Below are 21,446 nucleotides of genomic sequence, written 5' to 3'. Positions count from 1 at the left end.
ATTTTGATTTCTTTTTTGATTTCTTCTATGATTTGTTGGTTATTCAGAAGCGTGTTATTTAGCCTCCATATGTTTGAATTTTTAACAATTTTTTTCCTGTAATTGAGATCTAATCTTACCACACTGTGGTCAGAAAAGATGACTGGAATGATTTCAATTTTTTTGAATTTACCAAGGCTAGATTTATGGCCCAGGATGTGATCTATTCTGTAGAAGGTTCTGTGTGCACTTGAGAAAAAGGTGAGGTTGATTGTTTTGGGGTGAAATGTCCTATAGGTATCAATTAGGTCTAGCTGGTCCATTGTGTCATTTAAAGTTTGTGTTTCCATGTTAATATTCTGGCTAGTTGATCTATCCATAGTTGTGAGTGGCGTATTAAAGTCTCCCACTATTATTGTGTTGCTATTAATTTCCTCTTTCATACTTGTTAGCGTTTGCCTTACACATTGTAGTGCTCCTATGTTGGGTGCATATATATTTATAATTGTTATATCTTCTTCTTGGATTGATCCTTTGATCATTATGTAGTGTCCTTCTTTGTCTCTTTTCACAGCCTTTATTTGAAAGTATATTTTATCTGATATGAGTATTGTGACTCCTGCTTTCTTTTGGTCTCCATTTGCGTGAAATATTTTTTTCCAGCCCTTCACTTTTAGTCTGTATGTGTCCCTTGTTTTGAGGTGGGTCTCTTGTAGACAGCATATGTAGGGGTCTTGTTTTGTATCCATTCAGCCAGTCTTTGTCTCTTGGTTGGGGCATTCAACCCATTTACATTTAGGGTAATTATTGATAGGTATGGTCCTGTTGCCATTTACTTTGTTGTTTTGGGTTCACGTTTATACAACCTCCTTCTGTGTTTCCTGTCTAGAGAAGATCCTTTAGCATTTGTTGAAGAGCTGGTTTGGTGGTGCTGAATTCTCTCAGCTTTTGCTTGTCTATAAAGCTTTTGAATTCTCCTTCATATCTGAATGAGATCCTTGCTGGGTACAGTAATCTAGGTTGTAGGTTATTCTCTTTCATTACTTGAAGTATGTCCTGCCATTCCCTTCTGGCCTGGAGGGTTTCTATTGATAGATCAGCTGTTATCCTTATGGGAATCCCTTTGTGTGTTATTTGTTGTTTCTCCCTTGCTGCTTTTAATATTTGTTCTTTGTGTTTGATCTTTGTTAATTTGATTAATATGTGTCTTGGGGTGTTTCGCCTTGGGTTTATCCTGTTTGGGACTCTCTGGGTTTCTCGGACCTGTGTAACTATTTCCTTCCCCATTTTAGGGAAGTTTTCAGCTATTATCTTCTCGAGTATTTTCTCATGGCCTTTCTTTTTGTCTTCTTCTTCTGGGACTCCTATGATTCGAATGTTGGGGCGTTTCACATTGTCCTAGAGGTCCCTGAGGTTTTCCTCATTTCTTTTGATTCTTTTTTCTTTTTTCCTTTCTGCTTCATTTATTTTCATCATTTTATCTTCTACCTCACTTATCCTATCTTCTGTCTCTGTTATTCTACTCTTGGTTCCCTCCAGAGTGTTTTTGATCTCATTTATTGCATTATTCATTTTTAATTGACTCTTTTTTATTTCTTCTAGGACTTTATTAAACATTTCTTGCATCTTCTCAATCTTTGTCTCCAGGCTATTTATCTGTAACTCCATTTTGTTTTCAAGATTTTGGATCATTTTTATTATCACTATTCTAAATTCTTTTTCAGGTAGATTCCCTATCTCCTCCTCTTTTGTTTGATTTGGTGGGCATTTTTCATGTTCCTTTACCTGTTGGGTATTTCTCTGCCTTTTCATCTTGTTTAGATTGCTGTGTCTGGAGTGGGCCTTCTGTATTCTGGAGGTCTGTGGTTCCTTTTTATTGTGGCGGTTTCACCCAGTGGGTGGGGTTGGACCATTGGCTTGTCAAGGTTTCCTGGTTAGGGAAGCTTGCGTCAGTGTTCTGGTGCGTGGAACTGGATTTCTTCTCTCTGGAGTGCAATGGAGTGCCCAGTAATGAGTTTTGAGATGGATCTATGTGTTAGGTGTGACTATGGCAGCCTGTAAGTTGACGCTCAGGGCTATGTTCCTGCGTGCTGGAGAACAACATATTATTTTATACCTAATAGTTGGTACCTTTTAATTCTCCATCTCTATTTTGCTCCTCCTCCTTCCATCTCCCCACTGGTAACCATTATTTTTGTCTTCTCTGTATCTGTGAATCTTCTTTTTTCTTATATTCACCAATCTGCTGTATATTTTCGATGCCACATATAAGTGATATCATACAGTATTTGTCTCTCTCTCTGACTTGTTTCACTTGGCATAATGCCCTCCAAGTCCATCCATGTTGCTGTAAATGGTAAAATTTCATTCTTTTCATGGCTGAGGAGTATTCCATTGTGTATATATGTATGTATTCTATCTTCTATTTCCATTTATCTGTTGATGGACACTTAGGTTGCTTCCATATCTTGGCACTATAAATAATGCTACTATGAACACTGAGGTCATATAGATACAATCTATTGACTGCTTATTGTGGAAGAAAAACAGGAGCTGTCAGTAGCCTTGTCCCACAATTTTCACATTTCTTTTCCCATTAGTCCTCCAATATATTTCATACTTCTTTGTTAGACTAATACTTAGTGTTTATATTATGTATATGTAACTATTTTTAGGATTTAATAATACACCTACAATGATTATGTTTCTAGGCCTGTATCATTTTTTTAATTTCCCTGGAATTAATGTCTTGCTTTTTTTTTACATTTCTTTGTTTGCTTGTCCAATTTTCTATGTTAATATTACTAGATAATTCCAAAATTTTCCATTAGAGTTCCACTAAAACCCTCCTCTTATTATAATCAAACTAATAGCTCCTATTAAAATAAACATAGGAAAAATATTTTGATTTTCTAATGAAAATAAGCACCCTATTAATTTATATTTTTTCCAGTATTACTTGCAAGCTTTATTTAAATGAACATATATCTACAAAATTCCTGAAAACTTGGAAATAAAGCATAGGAAAATTATTTGCAAAGTAAAAGAAATAATATGGATTGAACCTAGGAAAATAATGCTTTTTTAAACACATGTTTAAAGAAGTATTTTCAATACTCAACACTTAAGCAAAATGAAGTTTGAAATATATATAAACACACACATATGTACACAAACACACACACACATATATATACATATATAGAACACAGAGAAAATGTTTTAGGATTTCACTAAAATTCAACTGATGTAATAAAACTATCAGGAAACAATTGGACTAATCAAGGAATCCTGCAGCTAAATGAAATAGTATCTCTCATTTTATTTTTTTTATTTTTCCATTTATTTTTATTCGTTGGAGGCTAATTACTTGACAATATTGTAGTGGTTTTTGCCATACATTGACATGAATCAGCCATGGATTTACATGTGTTCCCCTTCCCGATCCCCCCTCCCGCCTCCCTCTCCATCCCATCCCTCTGGCTCTTCCCAGTGCACCAGCCCTGAGCACCCGTCTCATGCATCCAACCTGGGCTGGTGATCTGTTTCACCCTTGATGTATCTCTCATTTTAAAGACAACTCTGAGATACATTTAGGATTCTAGGAAGCTTAACTGTAAACAGAAGTAAACTCAGCTGAGTGAGCCCTGGTGGGAGATGGTCTAATGAAGCCAGCTGAAGCCAGACTGACTGCATTCTCAGCTCCACCAATTACTAGTTATACGACCTTAAGAAATTTCTTTAAACCATACAGTACCTATTTCTTCATCTGCAAAACAAAGATGATAATAAGAGTATATATAAGAGTATATAGCAAAGGGTTATATAGACTAACAAGCTAATCCATGCAAAAGGAAAGAGGGAGAGTCTACACAAGAAGAAAGCAGAGAGGTAAGGGAAAAGGAGATGAAAAACAGGTGTGTATGGACTGGACGCTTGGGTCTCTCAAAAGTCAAGCAATAGCCTAAAGCTCCAATGCAATGGCATTTGTTCATGGCGTGTTTGGGAGGTAACTAGGTCATGAGAGTTGGAGCCCTTGTGAATTCTGATTAGTGTCCTTCTAAGGAACTTCCTACCTTCCAGAAAAGCAAGAAATAAAGGTCTGCTGTTTAAGCCGTCCAGTCTGTGGCAATTTGCTATAATAGCCCACCCTGACTAAGACAGGTGGAAGAGGGCAGATGGGGAGGGAAGAGTGAGATAGAGAAGAATGTATGCATGTGTGATAAACACTGAGAATCACCAACAACAAGCTCTCAGAGAAGAACACCGCAATTATATACTTTACAGTAAGCTGCAAAAACATCATTATAGCCCATAATATAGAAATAAATACTGTAAAATATCAAATAAAAAAACACTGTTTTTGTTTTTTTTCCTATCCCCTGAGGAAAAAACATATTAGTGTAGACTATTTCAAATTATAAAAAATACATTATTTTTTCTAGAAGAGAAATTTAACGTTACCTGTACAGAAAAATACTTCACTTCATCAAATGTAATCATAAAGTCCTTTTCAGTGTTTTGGGATAGCAAGCTACAAGTTTTTGTACATTTCACCACATTGTTAATAGAGATGCGAATGAACAAATTACTGTAATGCTGGGAAATGACTGAAAATACATATTTAGGAAGCAAATTTCATTGTGACTGAACAGTAACACATTGTAAAATTAACCCATTAAACAATTCAGGCCAAAACCTAAGACTCAATCAAATAAAGAAAGAAGTTATAGAGCATATTAAGCAAAAAGGAAAGCCTTTTAAAATAGTATTTTTGCCTGTTGGCGGTAGGCACAATCAGGAAAAGACAGTTGATTCTTCATTAGATTACTTCTCATATTTTTATCCTCACATTTTCATTATAATTATTTTGAAAATTTTCCTATATATTATTTTTAAGGTAACCAAACACTCACAACACATACTTGAAAATTTTTTCTAATAATTATGTGAAAATTCAAAAAGTATAATTCAGAATAATCTATTCTTAATTTTAGGACAACAAAATTTAAAGCAGCACTCTACCTTGTAATTCACTTTACTATCTACTTCACATATACTATATTGGTCAGTATTTTATCTTTCATAGCACTCCATGAATTAAAACAATTTTGTTTTTATGATTTATCTTTAAAACTCTGCTTATATAGAATTCTCTTCAATAACTCACTTTATATAAAAATGAACCATCAAGCCTTCATAATGAGGCTGGTTTTATGCCACAATAATCCAACAATAAGCATTCAACTTAAAGTCACCGAGAAAAATAAATTCCTTAAACAATGTTTAAGAGACGCATAGAAATAAATTAGTACTATCATCCAAGAAGATAAATATTTTTTCTTAAACTTACATGATGATTGAGGTGGATTACAGATAGTTAAAAATCTTTTGTCACTCCCCACCTCAAACAGTGAACTTAGTATTTCCCTCTGCTCTTGAATCTGGCCTAGTCCTGTGACTGTTTTAACATGCAATGGACATGACCATGGCTGAGACTAGGATGAGCTGAGAGAGGCGCTACCCAGGGTACAAAGTTAACTGGACACCAGAAACTTCAGTAATCAAGATAGTATTTTAACATTTTAAAATAAAAACTAATGCAGAAAAAAATTAATGATGAAAGACAAGGCCCTGGGACTACAGGGGAAGAAAGGTCCAATCTCTCAGCTAAGTCCAGTCTTTCAGGCATTCTCATTAAGGCACCAGACATGTAAATGAGTTCTTTTGGACATACCAGCCCTTTTGAACTACAGCCCCAGCTGTGAAAGTATGAAGCAGAAGAACCACTTAGTGAATGCACAGATAATGATTGGTAGTAAAGTGGTTAATGTTTTAAGCTACTGAGTCTTTGAGTGTTTTGTAAGGCAGCAATATATAACTGAAACAGTGACATATGATCATAGTATGATCGTTAAATCAAAAGAAAGGATACTCTTAGGCGTAAAATGTTTGCAGTTTCTTACATGAATGGCCAGGCAGCCGACCTATAACAATCAAAATAAAAACACAGAGAATGAATTTTTTAAAGTTAATTTTTCTTTCATTTTACTGTCACCAAACTATATTTTTTAAAGTTTTACTTTGTTAGTTTTTCTCATTAGAAATTTTTATTAGTAATATCTAGTCAAAGATATAAAGCAGAAATACAGAAGAAAAATAGGCAAGATTTGTTCAAAGTAAACCTAAAATAAACAAGAATACAAAGCCAAAAATGGTTCATTTATTAACTTCAATACAGCTGTCACTGTCTGAATCATTTTCATTTTACATTAGGTAAGGACTGATAAAACATAACATCTTGGGAATCCCTAGTACAGATAACAGTTTTTCTGCGAATCAGAATGTTTTCCATAATTTCAGTGATTATTAGAATGCTTATCTGACTCATAAAAATGAAAAATTCATGAATATGGTTATCAGAGATAGCCATTTTCTATTCATGCTTTTTGATACCATGCAATAAACATTAAATTGTCTTCATATGAAATAAGAAATAATTTATATGGGTTTATCGAGATTTAGTCATACATACCACATCCCCAAATGGCACCAAACTTGGTGTCCCATGTGTTACTTCTTGTTCTTTATTTCCAGACCGTTTAAGAGTTTTTCTCAGCATCTACAATGTAAATAAGTTGAGACTTTAGAAGGCAAAGAAGAATATAATTAGATAAAATACCACTTCTCAACAAATATTTCATGAGTGTCTAGTATCAGATACTATATATTTTAGTCTTATATATTCTATGACTTGAAAACTCATCTCTACCCCCAAGTTTATTATTATGTTAGCAGAGAAACAAAATGTGTACATTTAAATGTAAAATCATTAAGGTAATTGTGAGACAGGAGAGAAGTACATAATAGCATGAACAGTGAGTTCTCTTTGTGAACAAAAAATGATCATCTCAGTCTAATATGGACTAGATCCTGTATTTCACAAACAGCAGTAATCCTGGTGCAAATTATTCCAATATTCCTTCAGTTATCAGCCACTGCAGGGACTGCAATTACATCCTTTGGAATAGTAGGTACCCTGGAAAAGACTAATAAATAGATGGCTTTTGGTTTTTGATTGTGTGATTTCATCCAGAATAACTCAATCAAATATCTGTAGGTTGATATTTAACTTTGTGTTTAAAAGCTCCAGTCACTACACATAATGGTTAGCATTTAAAAATTACAAGACACTTTAATATAGATTTTGAAAGTAAAGAGCAAGGGATGGGAAGGGGAAAGAGGGGAAAGGTTAGGGGAATAGTGAACAAATGGTCTTTTAAAAATCTAACCTAAAAAAGAGAATTATATTTACTCTCAACCATTGCTGAACTTGAATCAACATGGTCTTATCTATAAGGAAAAATTTCCCAAAAGCTTTGTTGTTATGTGTCTTTTAAGAATTACTTGTCTAACTCTTATAATATGCATAAATCCTTAGTTATGTTGAAAATTTTGTTTTAAAGGACAGAACAAACACTTGAGGTGTACTGAAAACTTTTTTTTTAATATATCTTGGATCATTTTGTTATTGTTGCATCTGACTGGTTTAATGTGCTTTTTATATGTGATTAATTCACAGGTTAAGCTAACTTAATGACAATTACTGTACTGTTACAAAAATATCAATCTGTGTACAGTCTATGTGTATTTAATATGGAACCTCATACTTTCTAAAGTTTTAATGATCTTCTTATGGAAGTCTAGTTTGAAAATGCATCTTAATAACTACAAAATAATTAGGAAAAACTTCTTTAGAATACTAATACTCAATTTAGCCTTAAGAATCTGGCATTTTACTTAACAATCCCTCATTTTATTATCTTTTTTACTTTTCCTTCCTCATATGAGCAGAGCTCTCTTCAATGGCAGCAGCATGAGCAAAACAACTCTTTGCCAAAATTCTATTTAGAACCTTGAACAAAACTTCTAAAGACTAGTCTCATAAAGCCTCTGACACCACAAAGAATTTCTCCTGAACCTGTGGAGAATTTTAATTCCAATTAATTCCACTTGCCTTTTCTCTCTGCCGCCTTTGGCCCCACCTTGAACAGAAGTCCCTCCTGGCACTTCTATTTAAAAGCCTCTGCATTCACTTACATCACTCTGCACTTTGTTTCCAACGGCCTTTCGGGACCACTCTCCCCCATTCAACAGTTTTCTTTGAAAACCCACCAGCCTACAGGTTTACCTTTTCCTAGCATCTTCCCCCTCCTAGTGCTAATGGCAACCTCACTATCCTTACATCAATTAGCATTCACTAGTATACTGGCAGGATTATATGCCTGGCATTATGCTGATTTCAGCTTGAAATGTTCCTGCCCTTGAGAAGTTCAGGCCAGTGCTGAAGACAAGTAAAAAAACAAGGACAGTTTCACTATAAGAAAAACAAATGCTGAGAAGAGGGAGTTTATCTTTACTCATTCTCTGCACATATCTTATACATGGAAAAACAATAATTTATTCGATTGGTCAGATATTGTCATTTATTGTACAAGCTACAGGTGCATGGAATTCTTTAAAACAGTTCAGGTATTGCATTTGCTAGTTAAGTAGGTCAATCAATTACATTACCTTGAGTAGTAGAATATTTAGTCTACTTTGCAAATAGCTAAACATTGATCACAAGAAATTTCATGGCAAAGCCCTTTTAAAAAGTTGGTAAACATAAAAGATGCATCATACACTTTGGTTTTACAAAAAGAAATGTTTCAACTTGCTAAACTTTTCTTTGATGGCTGTCAGTAGTACACAAATTAGCAAATATTTTAAAATATATACTTCTTAATCTGTCCTTTCAGAGTAAGGTGGTGGCATGTTAATGAGTATGAAAAAACTATCTTTTTGAAATAAATTCACATTAAGATGAGAACATTTTAAAAACTACCGGAAATATTTCCTTCTAATGTTTCTTTATGTGTATGCAAATGTGCTATGAGCACCCTAGAAGCTCATAGTATCACACTTTAAAAATTTAGAAACACTTTTGTCTAAAACATTCACAAATGAAGAGCTGCGGCAGGTTGTATGCTGTGTGCTGTGCTTAGACACTCAGTCGTGTCCGACTCTTTGCGACCCCATGGGTTCCTCTGTCCATGAGGATTCTCCAGATCTTTACCAGCTGAACTACCACGGAAGCCCACCAGCAGCTTAAGAGAACATTTTTCCTTTTAAATGTAAAAAAATGAAAGCCCTCCCCAGAGTTTACCAGAACTAATTAATCAGAGAAGTAACATTTTATGCAAAATATGTGAGCTAAAGACTTTGAATAACATGGCAGAAATGAAAAAATGAGTATTGTGATTTAACAGGTTCAATGAAAAAGCAGTGCTTCCAGTTGGAATTTCAAATATTTAAAGCTCTTTTCTAAATATAACAGCATTAAAAACCGAATACTGAAATAAATTCGCCTTAAACCAGACCTTCAAACCACTACATCACTAAGTATTAAATCATGTTTTTCAAAAATAGCGATACTTATTGAGTTCTGTACCACTAATAAACAAAATGAACTAAAAATCAGTTTTAGAAATATTGCTTATTTATAATTTTTAATTTTTGTATATTGTAGAATCTACAAAGTAAATTGCATTACATTTTATAATGTATAAATAAATATCCAAAATATTGGTTAAAGATGTTCACATATTTTTATTGATAATATTGTGCAGTCAAAGAAATTTGGAGAATACTGCTAAGAAGTCACATTTAGATGCCTGTATCTATCTTTCTGGAGGTTTGAAGCTGCCAGTTCCCACGTGTATGCCCACCTCAGCACAGTCTGCTCAGAATGAAGTACTTCACCTTCTCCATCTGATAGGCCCACTGCCTTCAATATGATATGGAGGTAAGAATTCCATAATAGTTTTCAACTGTGATTCATCACCAGAATGCCTCGGATGAAGGTTATACTTAGTTCCCTATTTGGTTGTCCACTTTTCTGAAAGTACTAACGGTCACAACTCTGGAGCTAAAGAGAAGCAAGGGTTATGATTCCGGTACCAAGCCCCATTCAGGATGCCTATAAACCATTGCATAAACACAGGGCAGATAAGGGGAGTGAGGAGAAAGAGTGTTAGCGAAGGAGGTGACAATATTTCAAGCGGGTCTGAAGAAGTAAAAAATTAAAGACTAGGGGAAGAGGAGCCTAGACAAAATAAATAAGTGTAAAAGCATAAAGAAGTTGTATTTTATATATTATATGTATATATATATATATAAATTTATATTACATAATATGTATATATTATACATAAGTATAATGTTATATATATTTATACATGCTTATATGTAAATATACATATCTACATATAAACATTAGCTATTATTTTATATTTATATTATATATATCTACATAAATATATGTAATTCATTTCCTCAAATTGAGCTATAGTTTCATGCAATCAAAATCAAAGTTCCAACAAGTATTCCTGTGGAAACTGATGAGCTTTTCCAAGACAATCTTGAAGTAAAACAGGATAACATACTTAAAAATTAAATAAAGACATTATTTCTTAATGTCTAACAGCATTAGCATGAAGTGAAGTGAAGTGAAATTTGCTCAGTCGTGTCCAACTCTTTGAGACTGCATGGACTGTACAGTCCATGGAATTCTCCAGGCCAGAATACTGGAGTGGGTAACCTTTCCCTTCTCCAGGGGATCTTCCCCACCCAGGGATCGGACCCAGGTCTCTGGCATTGCGGGTGTATTCGTCATCAGCTGAGCCACAAGGGAAGCCCTTGAAGAATGGGATTACCATTAGCATAACAATAGACAAATGCACCAAAGAAACTCATTAGAGAGTCTGGAAACAAACATTTATGCAAACTTCACTTGTGACAAAGACAGAACTAAAGAATAGTGGGGAAAAAAACACTCTCAAATGAGTAAGTAGAAATTGCCACACAGAAGAAAGAGAGAGAAAGAAGAAAAAGCAGAGAGAGAGAAAGGAAAGAAGAGAAAAGAATGAAGGACAAAAGGGAAAAAAAGAGAGAAAAAGAATAGAAAACCTGACTCATACCTCACAGTACACACACAGAATCAGTGAATTGTAGATCTCCATGTGAAAGAAAAAACGATTAGAAGATAACACAGACTTTTATGACGTTTTCATAATACAATTAGAAGGTGATATAGGTAGAAGATTTCTAAAACAGAACACAGAGCAATAACCACAAAGAAAAAGTTTGAAACATTAAACTACATTAAATTTAATAACTTCTGTTTATTAAATGACACCATTAGGAAAGTGAAGGGGCTTCCCAGGTGGCGCAGTGGTAAGGAATCCACCTGTCAATGTAGGAGATGCAGGAAGCTCGGTTCCAATCCCCAGAGGAGGAAATGGCAACCCACTGCAGTATTACTGCCAGCAAAATCCCACGGACAGAGGAGCCTGGCAAGCGCAGTCCATGGGGTCACAGAGAGTCAGACACCACTGAGAATACACACACACACACACACACACACACACACACACATACACACACACAGAGCAAAGTGAAAAGATAAGACTGGAAGATTTTTGCCACATGTTTAGTATAACTGACAAAGGGCCTATAACTAGAATGTGTACACAAACGTATACAAACTAGTAAGAAAAAGACAATCCAACAGAAAAATGGGGAACAAGCACTTCACAAAATAGTTTATCAGATCACTCATAATCATTTGGAAGGGAACTCACCCTCATTAGTCCTCAGGGAAATGAAAGCTAACACCACAAAGAGATACCACTACACTTCCCTGAGATGCCTAACCATTAAGAGACAAGCACTATGAAATGGAAGGATGGAGATTATCTAGAACTTTAACACGCTGCCAGTGGGAATATAAATTGGTATATTCTCTTTGAAAAACATTTGGTATTTGGTTGAATATATACATAATAATGACCCAGAAATTCTATTCCTAGATATATCCCCAACAGAGTACAAAAATATGTGTATCAAAAGACATATACAAGAACAGTTACAGCTGTATTATTCACCATAGCCAAAAATTAGAAACAACCCAAATATTCATTAACAATGGAATGGATAAATATAATGTGATATGTTCATACAATGGAATACTACAAAGCAAGGAAAATGAGTAACTACATGTACACACAGCATGAATGAATATCACAAACAAAATATTGAACAAAACCCCCCAAAATACATATCTTTAACTGCACACACGACATTCTGTAAGATGTACCATATGCTAGCCCATAAAACCAGTTTCAATAAAATTTGGCAGAATTGAAATCAAACAAAGAATGTTCTCCTACTTCAACAGAATAAATTATAAGAACACAAGGAAATTTGGCTAATACACAAATCCTGGGAATTAAAAACATTCGTAAATAAGCTCTGGGTCAAAGAAGAAGAACAACAGAAGTCAGAATATATTATGAGCTAAATAAAAATGAAAACACAACACAAAATTCATGAAGTGCATCTAAAGCAGCACTCAGCTGAAAATTAGCATTAAACATACTTAGAAAAATAAGAGCAAGCTCAACTCAAAGTAAGCAAGAGGAAGAAAACAAAGGTTAGAATAGAATTTATTAAGATTAAAAAAAACAGAAAATCAATGAAACTAAAGGTAGGCACTTGAAAAGATCACCAAAACTGCCAAATCTTTAGCTATACTGATGAAGAAAAAAGATAGAGGTTACAAATTACCAAAACCAAAAAAGAAAGGGGTATACCACTGATCTTACAAAATTAAAAGGATTATAAAGAAATAGCATTGTATTAGTTCTTGTAGCTGTTATACAAATTGCTACAAACTTGGTGACCTAAACAACAAAAATTTGTTTTTTCACAGTTGTGTAGACCAGAAGTTAATATCAGTCCCCCTAGGCCAAAATTTTAAGGAAAAATCCAGTCTTATAGCTTCTAACTTATAGCCTCTGACAACAGGCCAGCATTCCTTAGCTTGTGGTCACATCACTCCAACCTCTACTTCTGTGATCACACTGCCTTCTCTTCTGAGTGTGTCCAAATATCCCTCTATCTCTCTCTTATAAGGACATTTGTGATTACACATAGGGCCCATCAGATAATCCAGGATAATGGCCTCCATCACAAATACTAACTTCACTGCATCTGCAAAAGTTTATTGTCTTATAAGGTAACTACTTACAATCTCAAACAATATATTAACCAATTATATTAACCAATTATATTTATAACCAATTAATATATAACTATATTAACCAATCAGAAATTTAGATGAAATGGAAAAATTCCTATCAAGGCACATATTATCAAAACTGAAGCAGAATATCTGGGAAGACTTATAGCAACTAAAGAAATTAAATTAGTAATTGAAGCTCTTCCTACCAAACCAAACAAAAACAACTTAGGCCCAAACTGTTTCACTGGTGAATTCTATCAAATACTTAAGAAATAATAACAATCCTTAACAAACTCAAGGAAAATAAAAAAGAAGAGGAAAGAGGAAAGTACACATCCCAGGTTATGCTATGAGGTCAGTTCAGTTCAGTTCAGTCACTCAGTCATGTCCGACTCTTTGTGACCCCATGAATTGCAGCACACCAGGCCTCCCTGTCCATCACCAACTCCCAGAATTTACACAAACTCATGCCCATCGAGTCGGTGATGCCATCCAGCCATCTCATCCTCTGTCGTCCCCTTCTCTTCCTGCCCCCAATCCCTCCCAGCATCAGGGTGTTTTCCAGTGAGTCAACTCTTCGCATCAGGTGGCCAAAGTATTGGAGTTTCCGCTTCAGCATCAGTCCTTCTAATGAACACCCAGGACTGATCTCCTTTAGGATGGACTGGTTGGATCTCCTTGCAGTCCAAGGGAATCTCAAGAGTCTTCTCCAACACCACAGTTCAAAAGCATCAATTTTTTGGTGCTCAGCTTTCCTCACAATCCAACTCTCACATCCATACATGACCACTGGAAAAACAATAGCCTTGACCAGACAGACCTTTGTGGACAAAGTAATGTCTCTGCTTTTTAATATGCTGTCTAGGTTGGTCATAACTTTCCTTCCAAGGAGTAAGTGTCTTTTAATTTCATGACTGCAGTCACCATCCGCAGTGATTTTGGAGCCCAAAAAAATAAAGTCAGCCACTGTTTCCACTGTCTCCCCATCTATTTCCCATGAGGTGATGGGGCCAGATGCCATGATCTTAGTTTTCTGAATGTTAAGCTTTAAGCCAACTTTTTCACTCTGCTCTTTCACTTTCATCAAGAGGCTTTTCAGTTCTTCTTCACTCTCTGCCCTAAGGGTGGTGTCATCTGCATATCTGAGGTTATTGATATTTCTCCTGGCAATCTTGATTCCAGCTTGTGCTTCTTCCAGCCCAGTGTTTCTCATGATGTACTCTGCATATAAGTTAAATAAGCAGGGTGACAATATACAGCCTTGACGTACTCTTTTTCCTATTTTGGAACCAGTCTGTTGTTCCGTGTCCATTTCTAACTGTTGCTTCCTGACCTGCATACAGGTTTCTCAAGAGGCAGGTCAGGTGGTCTGGTATTCCCATCTCTTTCAGAATTTTCCACAGTTTATTGTGATCCACACAGTCAAAGGCTTTAGTGTAGTCAATAAAGCAGAAATAGATGTTTTTCTGGAACTCTCTTGTTTTTTCGATGATCCATCAGATATTGGCAATTTGATCTCTGGTTCCTCTGCCTCTTCTAAAACCAGCTTGAACATCTGGAAGTTCACGGTTCATGTATTGCTGAAGCCTGGCTTGGAGAATTTTGAGCATTACTCTACTAGCTTGTGAGATGAGTGCAATTGTGCGGTAGTTTGAGCACTCTTTGGGATTGCCTTTCTTAGGGATTGGAATGAAAGCTGACCTTTTCCAGTCCTGTGGCCACTGCTGAGTCTTCCAAATTTGCTGGCATATTGAGTGCAGCACTTTCACAGCATCATCTTTCAGGATTTGAAATAGCTCAACTGGAATTACATCACCTCCACTAGCTTTGTTCGTAGTGATGCTTTCTAAGGCCCACTTGACTTCACATTCCAGGATGTCCGGCTCTAGGTGAGTGATCACACCATTGTGATTATCTGGGTCATGAAGATCTTTGTTGTACAGTTTTCCTGTGTATTCTTGCCACCTCTTCTTAATATCTTCTGCTTCTGTTAGGTCCATACCATTTCTGTCCTTTATCGAACCCATCTTTGCCTGAAATGTTCCCTTGATATCTCTAATTTTCTTGAAGAGATCTCTACTCTTTCCCATTCTGTTGTTTTCCTCTATTTCTTTGTATTGATCACTGAGGAAGGCTTTCTTATCTCTCCTTGCTCTTCTTTGGAACTCTGCATTCAAATGAGAATATCTTTCCTTTTCTCCTATGCTTTTTGCTTCTCTTCTTTTCACAGCTATTTGTAAGGCCTCCTCAGACAACCATTTTGCATTTTTTCATTTCTTTTCCATGGGGATGGTCTTGATCCCTGTCTCCTGTACAATGTCATGAACCTCCGTCCATAGTTCATCAGGCTCTCTGTCTATCAGATCTAGTCCCTTAAATCTATTTCTCACTTCCACTGTACAGTCATAAGGGATTTGATTTAGGTCATACCTGAATGGTCTAGTGGTTTTCCCTACTTTCTTCAGTTTAAGTCTGAATTTGGCAATAAGGAGTTCATGATCTGAGCCACAGTCAGCTCCTGGTCTTGTTTTTGCTGACTGTATAGAGCTTCTCCATCTTTGGCTGCAAAGAATATAATCAATCTGATTTTGGTATTGACCATCTGGTCATGTCCATGTGTAGAGTCTTCTCTTGTGTTGTTGGAAGAGGGTGTTTGCTATGACCAGTGCTTTCTCTTGGCAAAACTCTGTTAGCCTTTTCCCTGCTTCATTCTGTACTCCAAGGCCAAATTTGCCTGTTACTCCAGGTGTTTCTTGACTTCCTACTTTTGCATTCCAGTCCCCTATAATGAAAAGGACATCTTTTTTGAGTGTTAGTTTTAAAAGGTCTTGTAGGTCTTCATAGAACCGTTCACTTCAGCTTCTTCAGTGTTACTAGTTGGGGCATAGGCTTGGATTACCATGATATTGAAAGGTTTGCCTAGGAAACGAACAAAGATCATTCTGTCATTTTTGAAATTGCATCCAAGTACTGCAGTTTGGACTCTTTTGTTGACTATGATGGCTACTCCATTGCTTCTAAGGGATTCCTGCCCACAGTAGTAGATATAATGGTCATCTGAGTTAAATTCACCCATTCCAGTCCATTTTAGTTTGCTGATTCCTAGAATGTCGACATTCACTCTTGCCATCTCCTGTTTGACCACTTCCAATTTGCCTTGATTCATGGACCTAACAATACCAAAGCCAGACAGGCATCACAAAGATAAAAAACAATAAATCATTATTCCTTACAAACACAGAGGCAAAAATCTTTCACAAGATATTAGTAAATTAAATCCAACAACATATTAAAAAGAACCATACACCATGACAAAGTGGGATTTTTTTCATCTGAAAAATCAATGTAATAAAATTAAATTAATAAGTCATATTGGTAAATATGTCCAATACAGGACAAAATGGCATAACTTAGCTAGATGCAGAAAATGTATTTGACAAAATCAAGATATATTCTTTTTTTAAAAATATTTATTTATTTATTTGGCTGCACTGGATCTCCTAAGGAAATACAATTCAACAAAATTGATGCTGTTAGTGGTAAACAGTTTGAACAGACCACTTTCTATTAAAAAAAAAAGAGAGAGAGAGAGAGACAGCTAGCAATGAGCTATCACCAATGAAAAGCAACAGTCCAGATGATTTCACAGGGAATTCTACCAAATTCAAAAATTAAGTATCCCATGGCACCATTAAAGAAAACTTTTTTATTCTTTTTACAAAGCAAGCATAGCATTGATACCTAAACCCATAAAGAAAACTATGGATGAATGCGAAGGCACTTCAATCATGTCCAGCTCTGTGCGACCCCACAGACGGCAGCCCACCAGGCTCCTCTGTTCACACGATTCTCCAGGCCGGAACACTGGAGTGGGTTGCCATTGCCTTTTCCAATAGATGATTATAACAAAAACATTGACATGAAGATACTAAATAATAAAAACAGACTCTAATACCACAAAGAAAACAATATGCAATAATCAAGTGAGATTAATTCTAGGAATGTAATGAGTTCGTTCAATAATAGGAAATTCACTAATAATGAATTTCTCCTTATGATATAAGGAGGAAAATTATGCAATTATCTCCCTATATCTTTATTAATAAATGGCCCCTGACAAAATTCAACAACTTTTCCTGTTAAAACACTGACAAAAATAGCAATTAAGCCAGGACTTGAAGTTTGAAGCTTCAAATATTTCATTTGATGGGGAAACACTGGAAACATTTACTAAGATCAGGAACAAGGTAAGGTTGTCTACGATCTCTACTATGACTCAACATGTTACTAACTGGGAGCATTAGTCCAAGCAGTTAGGTAAGAAAAATCAAATAGAGGCAAGAGAATTGAAAGAAAAGAGGTAACACTGTATCTATTTGAAGATGATCTGATAGTATATCTAAAACCTAGAGAATTAAAAATAATACTAACTCAAATATTTAAAAAATTCAATAAGGAAGCAGGACATGAAATTAACATACAGAAATCCACAGCCTTAAAATAGATGAATAATTGGATCATCGAAAAAGCAAGAGAGTTCTAGAAAAATATCTATTTCTGCTTTAGTGACTATGCCAAAGTCTTTGTGTGGATCACAATAAACTGTGGAAAATTCTGAAAGAGATGGGCATATCGGACCACCTGACCTGCTTCTTGAGAAACCTGTATGCAGGTCAGGAAGCAACAGTTAGAAATGGACACGGAACAACAGACTGGTTCCAAATTGAGCAAGGAGTATGTCAAGGCTGTATATTGTCACCCTGCTTATTTAACTTCTATGCAGAGTACATCATGAGAAACGCTGGGCTGGAAGAAGTACAAGCTGGAATCAAGATTGCTGAGAGAAATATCAATAACATCAGATATGCAGATGACACCACCCTTAGGCCAGAAAGTGAAGAACTGAAAAGCCTCTTGATGAAAGTGAAAGAGGAGAGTGAAAAAGTTGGCTTAAAGCTTAACATTCAGAAAACTAAGATCATGGCATCTGGTCCCATCACTTCATGGCAGATAGATGGGGAAACAGTGGAAACAGTGGCTGACTTTATTTTCCTGGGCTCCAAAATCAGTGCAGATGGTGATTGCAGCCATAAAATTAAAAGACATTTACTCTTTGGAAGGAAAGTTATGACCAACCTAGATGGCATATTAAAAAGCAGAGACATTACTTTGCCAACAAAGGTCCGTCTAGTAAAGGCTATGGTTTTTCCAGTGGTCATGTATGGATGTGAGAGTTGGACTGTAAAGAAAGCTGAGCACAGAAGAATTGATGCTTTTGAACTGTGGTGTTGGAGAAGACTCTTGAGATTCCCTTGGACTGCAAGGAGATCCAACCAGTCCATCCTAAAGGAGATCAGTCCTGGGTGTTCATTGGAAGGACTAATGTTGACGCTGAAACTCCCAATACTTTGGCCACCTAATGTGAAGAGCTGACTCACTGGAAAAGACCCTGATGCTGGGAAAGATTGAGGGCGGGAGAAGGGGACGACAGGGGATGAGATGGTTGGATGGCATCACCGACTCGATGGACACGGGTTTGGGTGGACTCCAGGAGTTGGTGATGGACAGGGAGACCTGGTGTGCTGCAGTTCATGGGGTTGCAGAGTCGGACACGACTGAGCGACTGAAGTGAACTGTAAGTAGAAGAAGCCCCACTTGAGGAATAATCTTAATGAGAAGTGGGCAAAACTCTTAAAAGGAAAACTTTAAAACACTTCTGAAAGACACAGAAGTAGAGTTGAATAATGAAAAAATATCTCTGGATAGGACAGACCAACATCATAAAGATGTCAGTTCTACTTAATTTATCAATTTAATGCAATTTTTAGTTTTTAAAAAGGCTTTTATTATGAGATAAGCAAGTTGACAAAGTTTTTATAAAGAGTGAGAATAGTCAGGAAGTTACAGGAAAAGAAAACTACAAGAGAGGAGGGGACCAGCCCTACCAGACTTCAAAACATACTTCAAGTCTTCAAATAAAAGAGTATGGTCTTAAGTACTTTTCCCAAGGTAGAGTCATGAAATATATGGGAAATGCCTACTAAATATGATTGACTTGGGAAATGCTGCATTTCATATTCCCTTCTTGAATATTCACAAGGCATTTAGCATGTTAAAGATTCCTGCAACAAAGGATTTATCTTTTCTTAAAAAAAGAGTAAGGTCTTGGCACTTGTATTGATAAACACAAACGGAATAGAAGTCCAGAAAAAAAAAGTATATGGAAGCTTAAATCTTATGCATAAAGGTGGCATCTCAAAACTCTAGGGCAAAGATAGATTTTTTTTTTTTAAATAAATGGTGTTGGGACATCTATTTTGGAAAAGAATAAATTAAATCCAGACCACATACCACACATTACAAATAAATCAGGAATCCACATATAAAAATGATATACAATCACTAGAAGGCAAATTCAATTCCTTAAATTTGTGTACCATTTGCTTCCTGATAGAACACTATCTTTATGTATACGAATTGTTTCCTGATAAATACTGTACTATTTTTTAATAACTTAAGAAAAACAAAGAATGCATAATTTCCTAATAATGCTCTAACAAACTTTGAAAATGTGAGTTTCAGTTTGATTCCCCTTTTCCATTTCCCCTATGCTTTGGCAGTGCCACTGCTGCTGCTAAGTCACTTCAGTCGTGTCCAACCCTGTGCAACCCCATAGATGGCAGCCCACCAGGCTCCCCCGTCTCTGGGATTCTCCAGGCAAGAACACTGGAGTGGGTTGCCATTTCCTTCTTCAATGCACCAAAGTGAAAAGTGAAAGTGAAGTTGCTCAGTCCTGTTCAACTCTCAGCGACCCCATGGACCGCAGCCCACCAGGCTCCTCTGTCCATGGGATTTTCCAGGCAACAGTACTGGAGTGGGTCGCCACTGCCTTCTCTAAACGGAAATTAAACTCGAGTTTCACACACTTCAGATACAAGTTTACCTAATTAAGAACAGGACGCCAATAATTCATTTTGCAGACATGATACAGTTTTGCTCCTACAGGTCCATGTATAAGAACCTCAGGCATTGAAAAGAGAGTTAACTGATGTTTCTGGAGTTTAGCCCTTTAGACAAATGAATTCCCAGTGATGATGATGGTGATGATAGCAGCTAACATCTATTAACGCTTTACTTCACACTGCATTAAGTATTTTATATTATTACCTCTTTTAGTTCTTCAGACAACCCTTCAGGGTAGGCAGTAATGAAACAGGGCTCTGACAAGTTAAATAACTGTCAGTGCCCCACAAGAAAACTCTCCCTCAGGTGTTACCACTCTCCAAACGAGGGCAGGTTTCCCTCCCTCCCACTGGCACACTGACCCCTTGGTCCTGCCTGACCCTCTCCGGGGTCAGGGGACAGACTCCACCCACCAGACCCCCACTTACATTCAGCAACCGGTACCCAGGACTCTCCTTGAACTCGACTTTGGACAGATTAGAGGTCTGGTCCTGCTCCTGGACGTTCCAGGCTGTAGAAGAGAATTCCGACTCCCTCGCTTGCATGTTTTCCAAGTGGGTTTGGGAAATTCTCTGAAATAACGGCGCTGCGTACAGGGAATGGACCCGCCTGTTGTGATTGTCTTCTGTGTTGGAAACCTTAGCCATGTCTTGGGGCGGCTCCATCCCTCCATCCTCGGCTGGGCAGGTCTGCGCACTAACCGACTGCCGGCTACTGCGCAGGCGCAGCCCCCTGCCTTTCCCGCGCTTTTCCTGTCACGCACCCGCACCACGTGACCTGCACGTTCGGGCCGGCCTCTGCCCGGGGCTGGAGCAGGGGCTGTGCTGGTTTCAGCTTCAAGCCCTTGCTTAGGCCGTTTCAGCCTCCCTTTGGTTTTGTTTTTTTTTTTTTTTCTTTTTTGTGTGTGTGTTTATTTTTATTATTTTTTTTAAATTTATTTATTCATTTATTTTTTTGTCATACATTGATATGAATCAGCCATAGATTTTCACAAACCCTCTCTCTTCTCCCTACACCTCCGAACACTATCCCCTGAGTTCCAGAGGCTATATTTTTAACAGTCTACTTGGATACTTTTACTCGACTGTCCCATAGATTCATAACACAACACGTTAATATTCATCTTCCTTCTCAGACGTCTATATTCCAAACACATTTAGTGTAGCAATGTCATATCCACAAAATCTTAAAACTTCAGTTTTGAATTCAAATCCTAAATACTTTGAACCCTACTCTTCCTCTTTACGGCACCTCATTCAGGGTATCTCACATAGACGACTGCAGTGGTTTACTGCAGGGGTCCCTGGCCTACTGTCATCCACTCTTCCCACTGCCCCAGTGTTCATGCAGCTTACCTTCTGAAACACACAAAAATCAG

The 21,446-nt window shown here is 36.7% G+C and overlaps 1 protein-coding gene across 1 annotated transcript in view; it reads right to left on the bottom strand.

Annotated features, from left to right (window-relative positions):
• C2CD6 (C2 calcium dependent domain containing 6) overlaps positions 1 to 20,753 on the bottom strand; it is a 138,742-nt gene extending 117,989 nt beyond the window's left edge. The window contains exons 1-4 of the mRNA XM_043910394.1: positions 20,497 to 20,753; positions 6,515 to 6,601; positions 5,915 to 5,966; positions 4,444 to 4,589 (exon numbers count right to left, since the gene is read on the bottom strand). Of these exons, the coding sequence (XP_043766329.1) occupies positions 4,444 to 4,589; positions 5,915 to 5,966; positions 6,515 to 6,601; positions 20,497 to 20,733 (522 nt within the window). The 5' untranslated portion in view covers positions 20,734 to 20,753. The remainder of the gene's footprint in view (positions 1 to 4,443; positions 4,590 to 5,914; positions 5,967 to 6,514; positions 6,602 to 20,496) is intronic.
• Positions 20,754 to 21,446: the final 693 nt, after the last annotated feature.

This window comes from Cervus elaphus, chromosome 8, assembly GCF_910594005.1.
Source record: "Cervus elaphus chromosome 8, mCerEla1.1, whole genome shotgun sequence".
NCBI lineage: Eukaryota > Metazoa > Chordata > Mammalia > Artiodactyla > Cervidae > Cervus > Cervus elaphus.
This window is presented reverse-complemented; position numbering and strand designations above follow the sequence as displayed.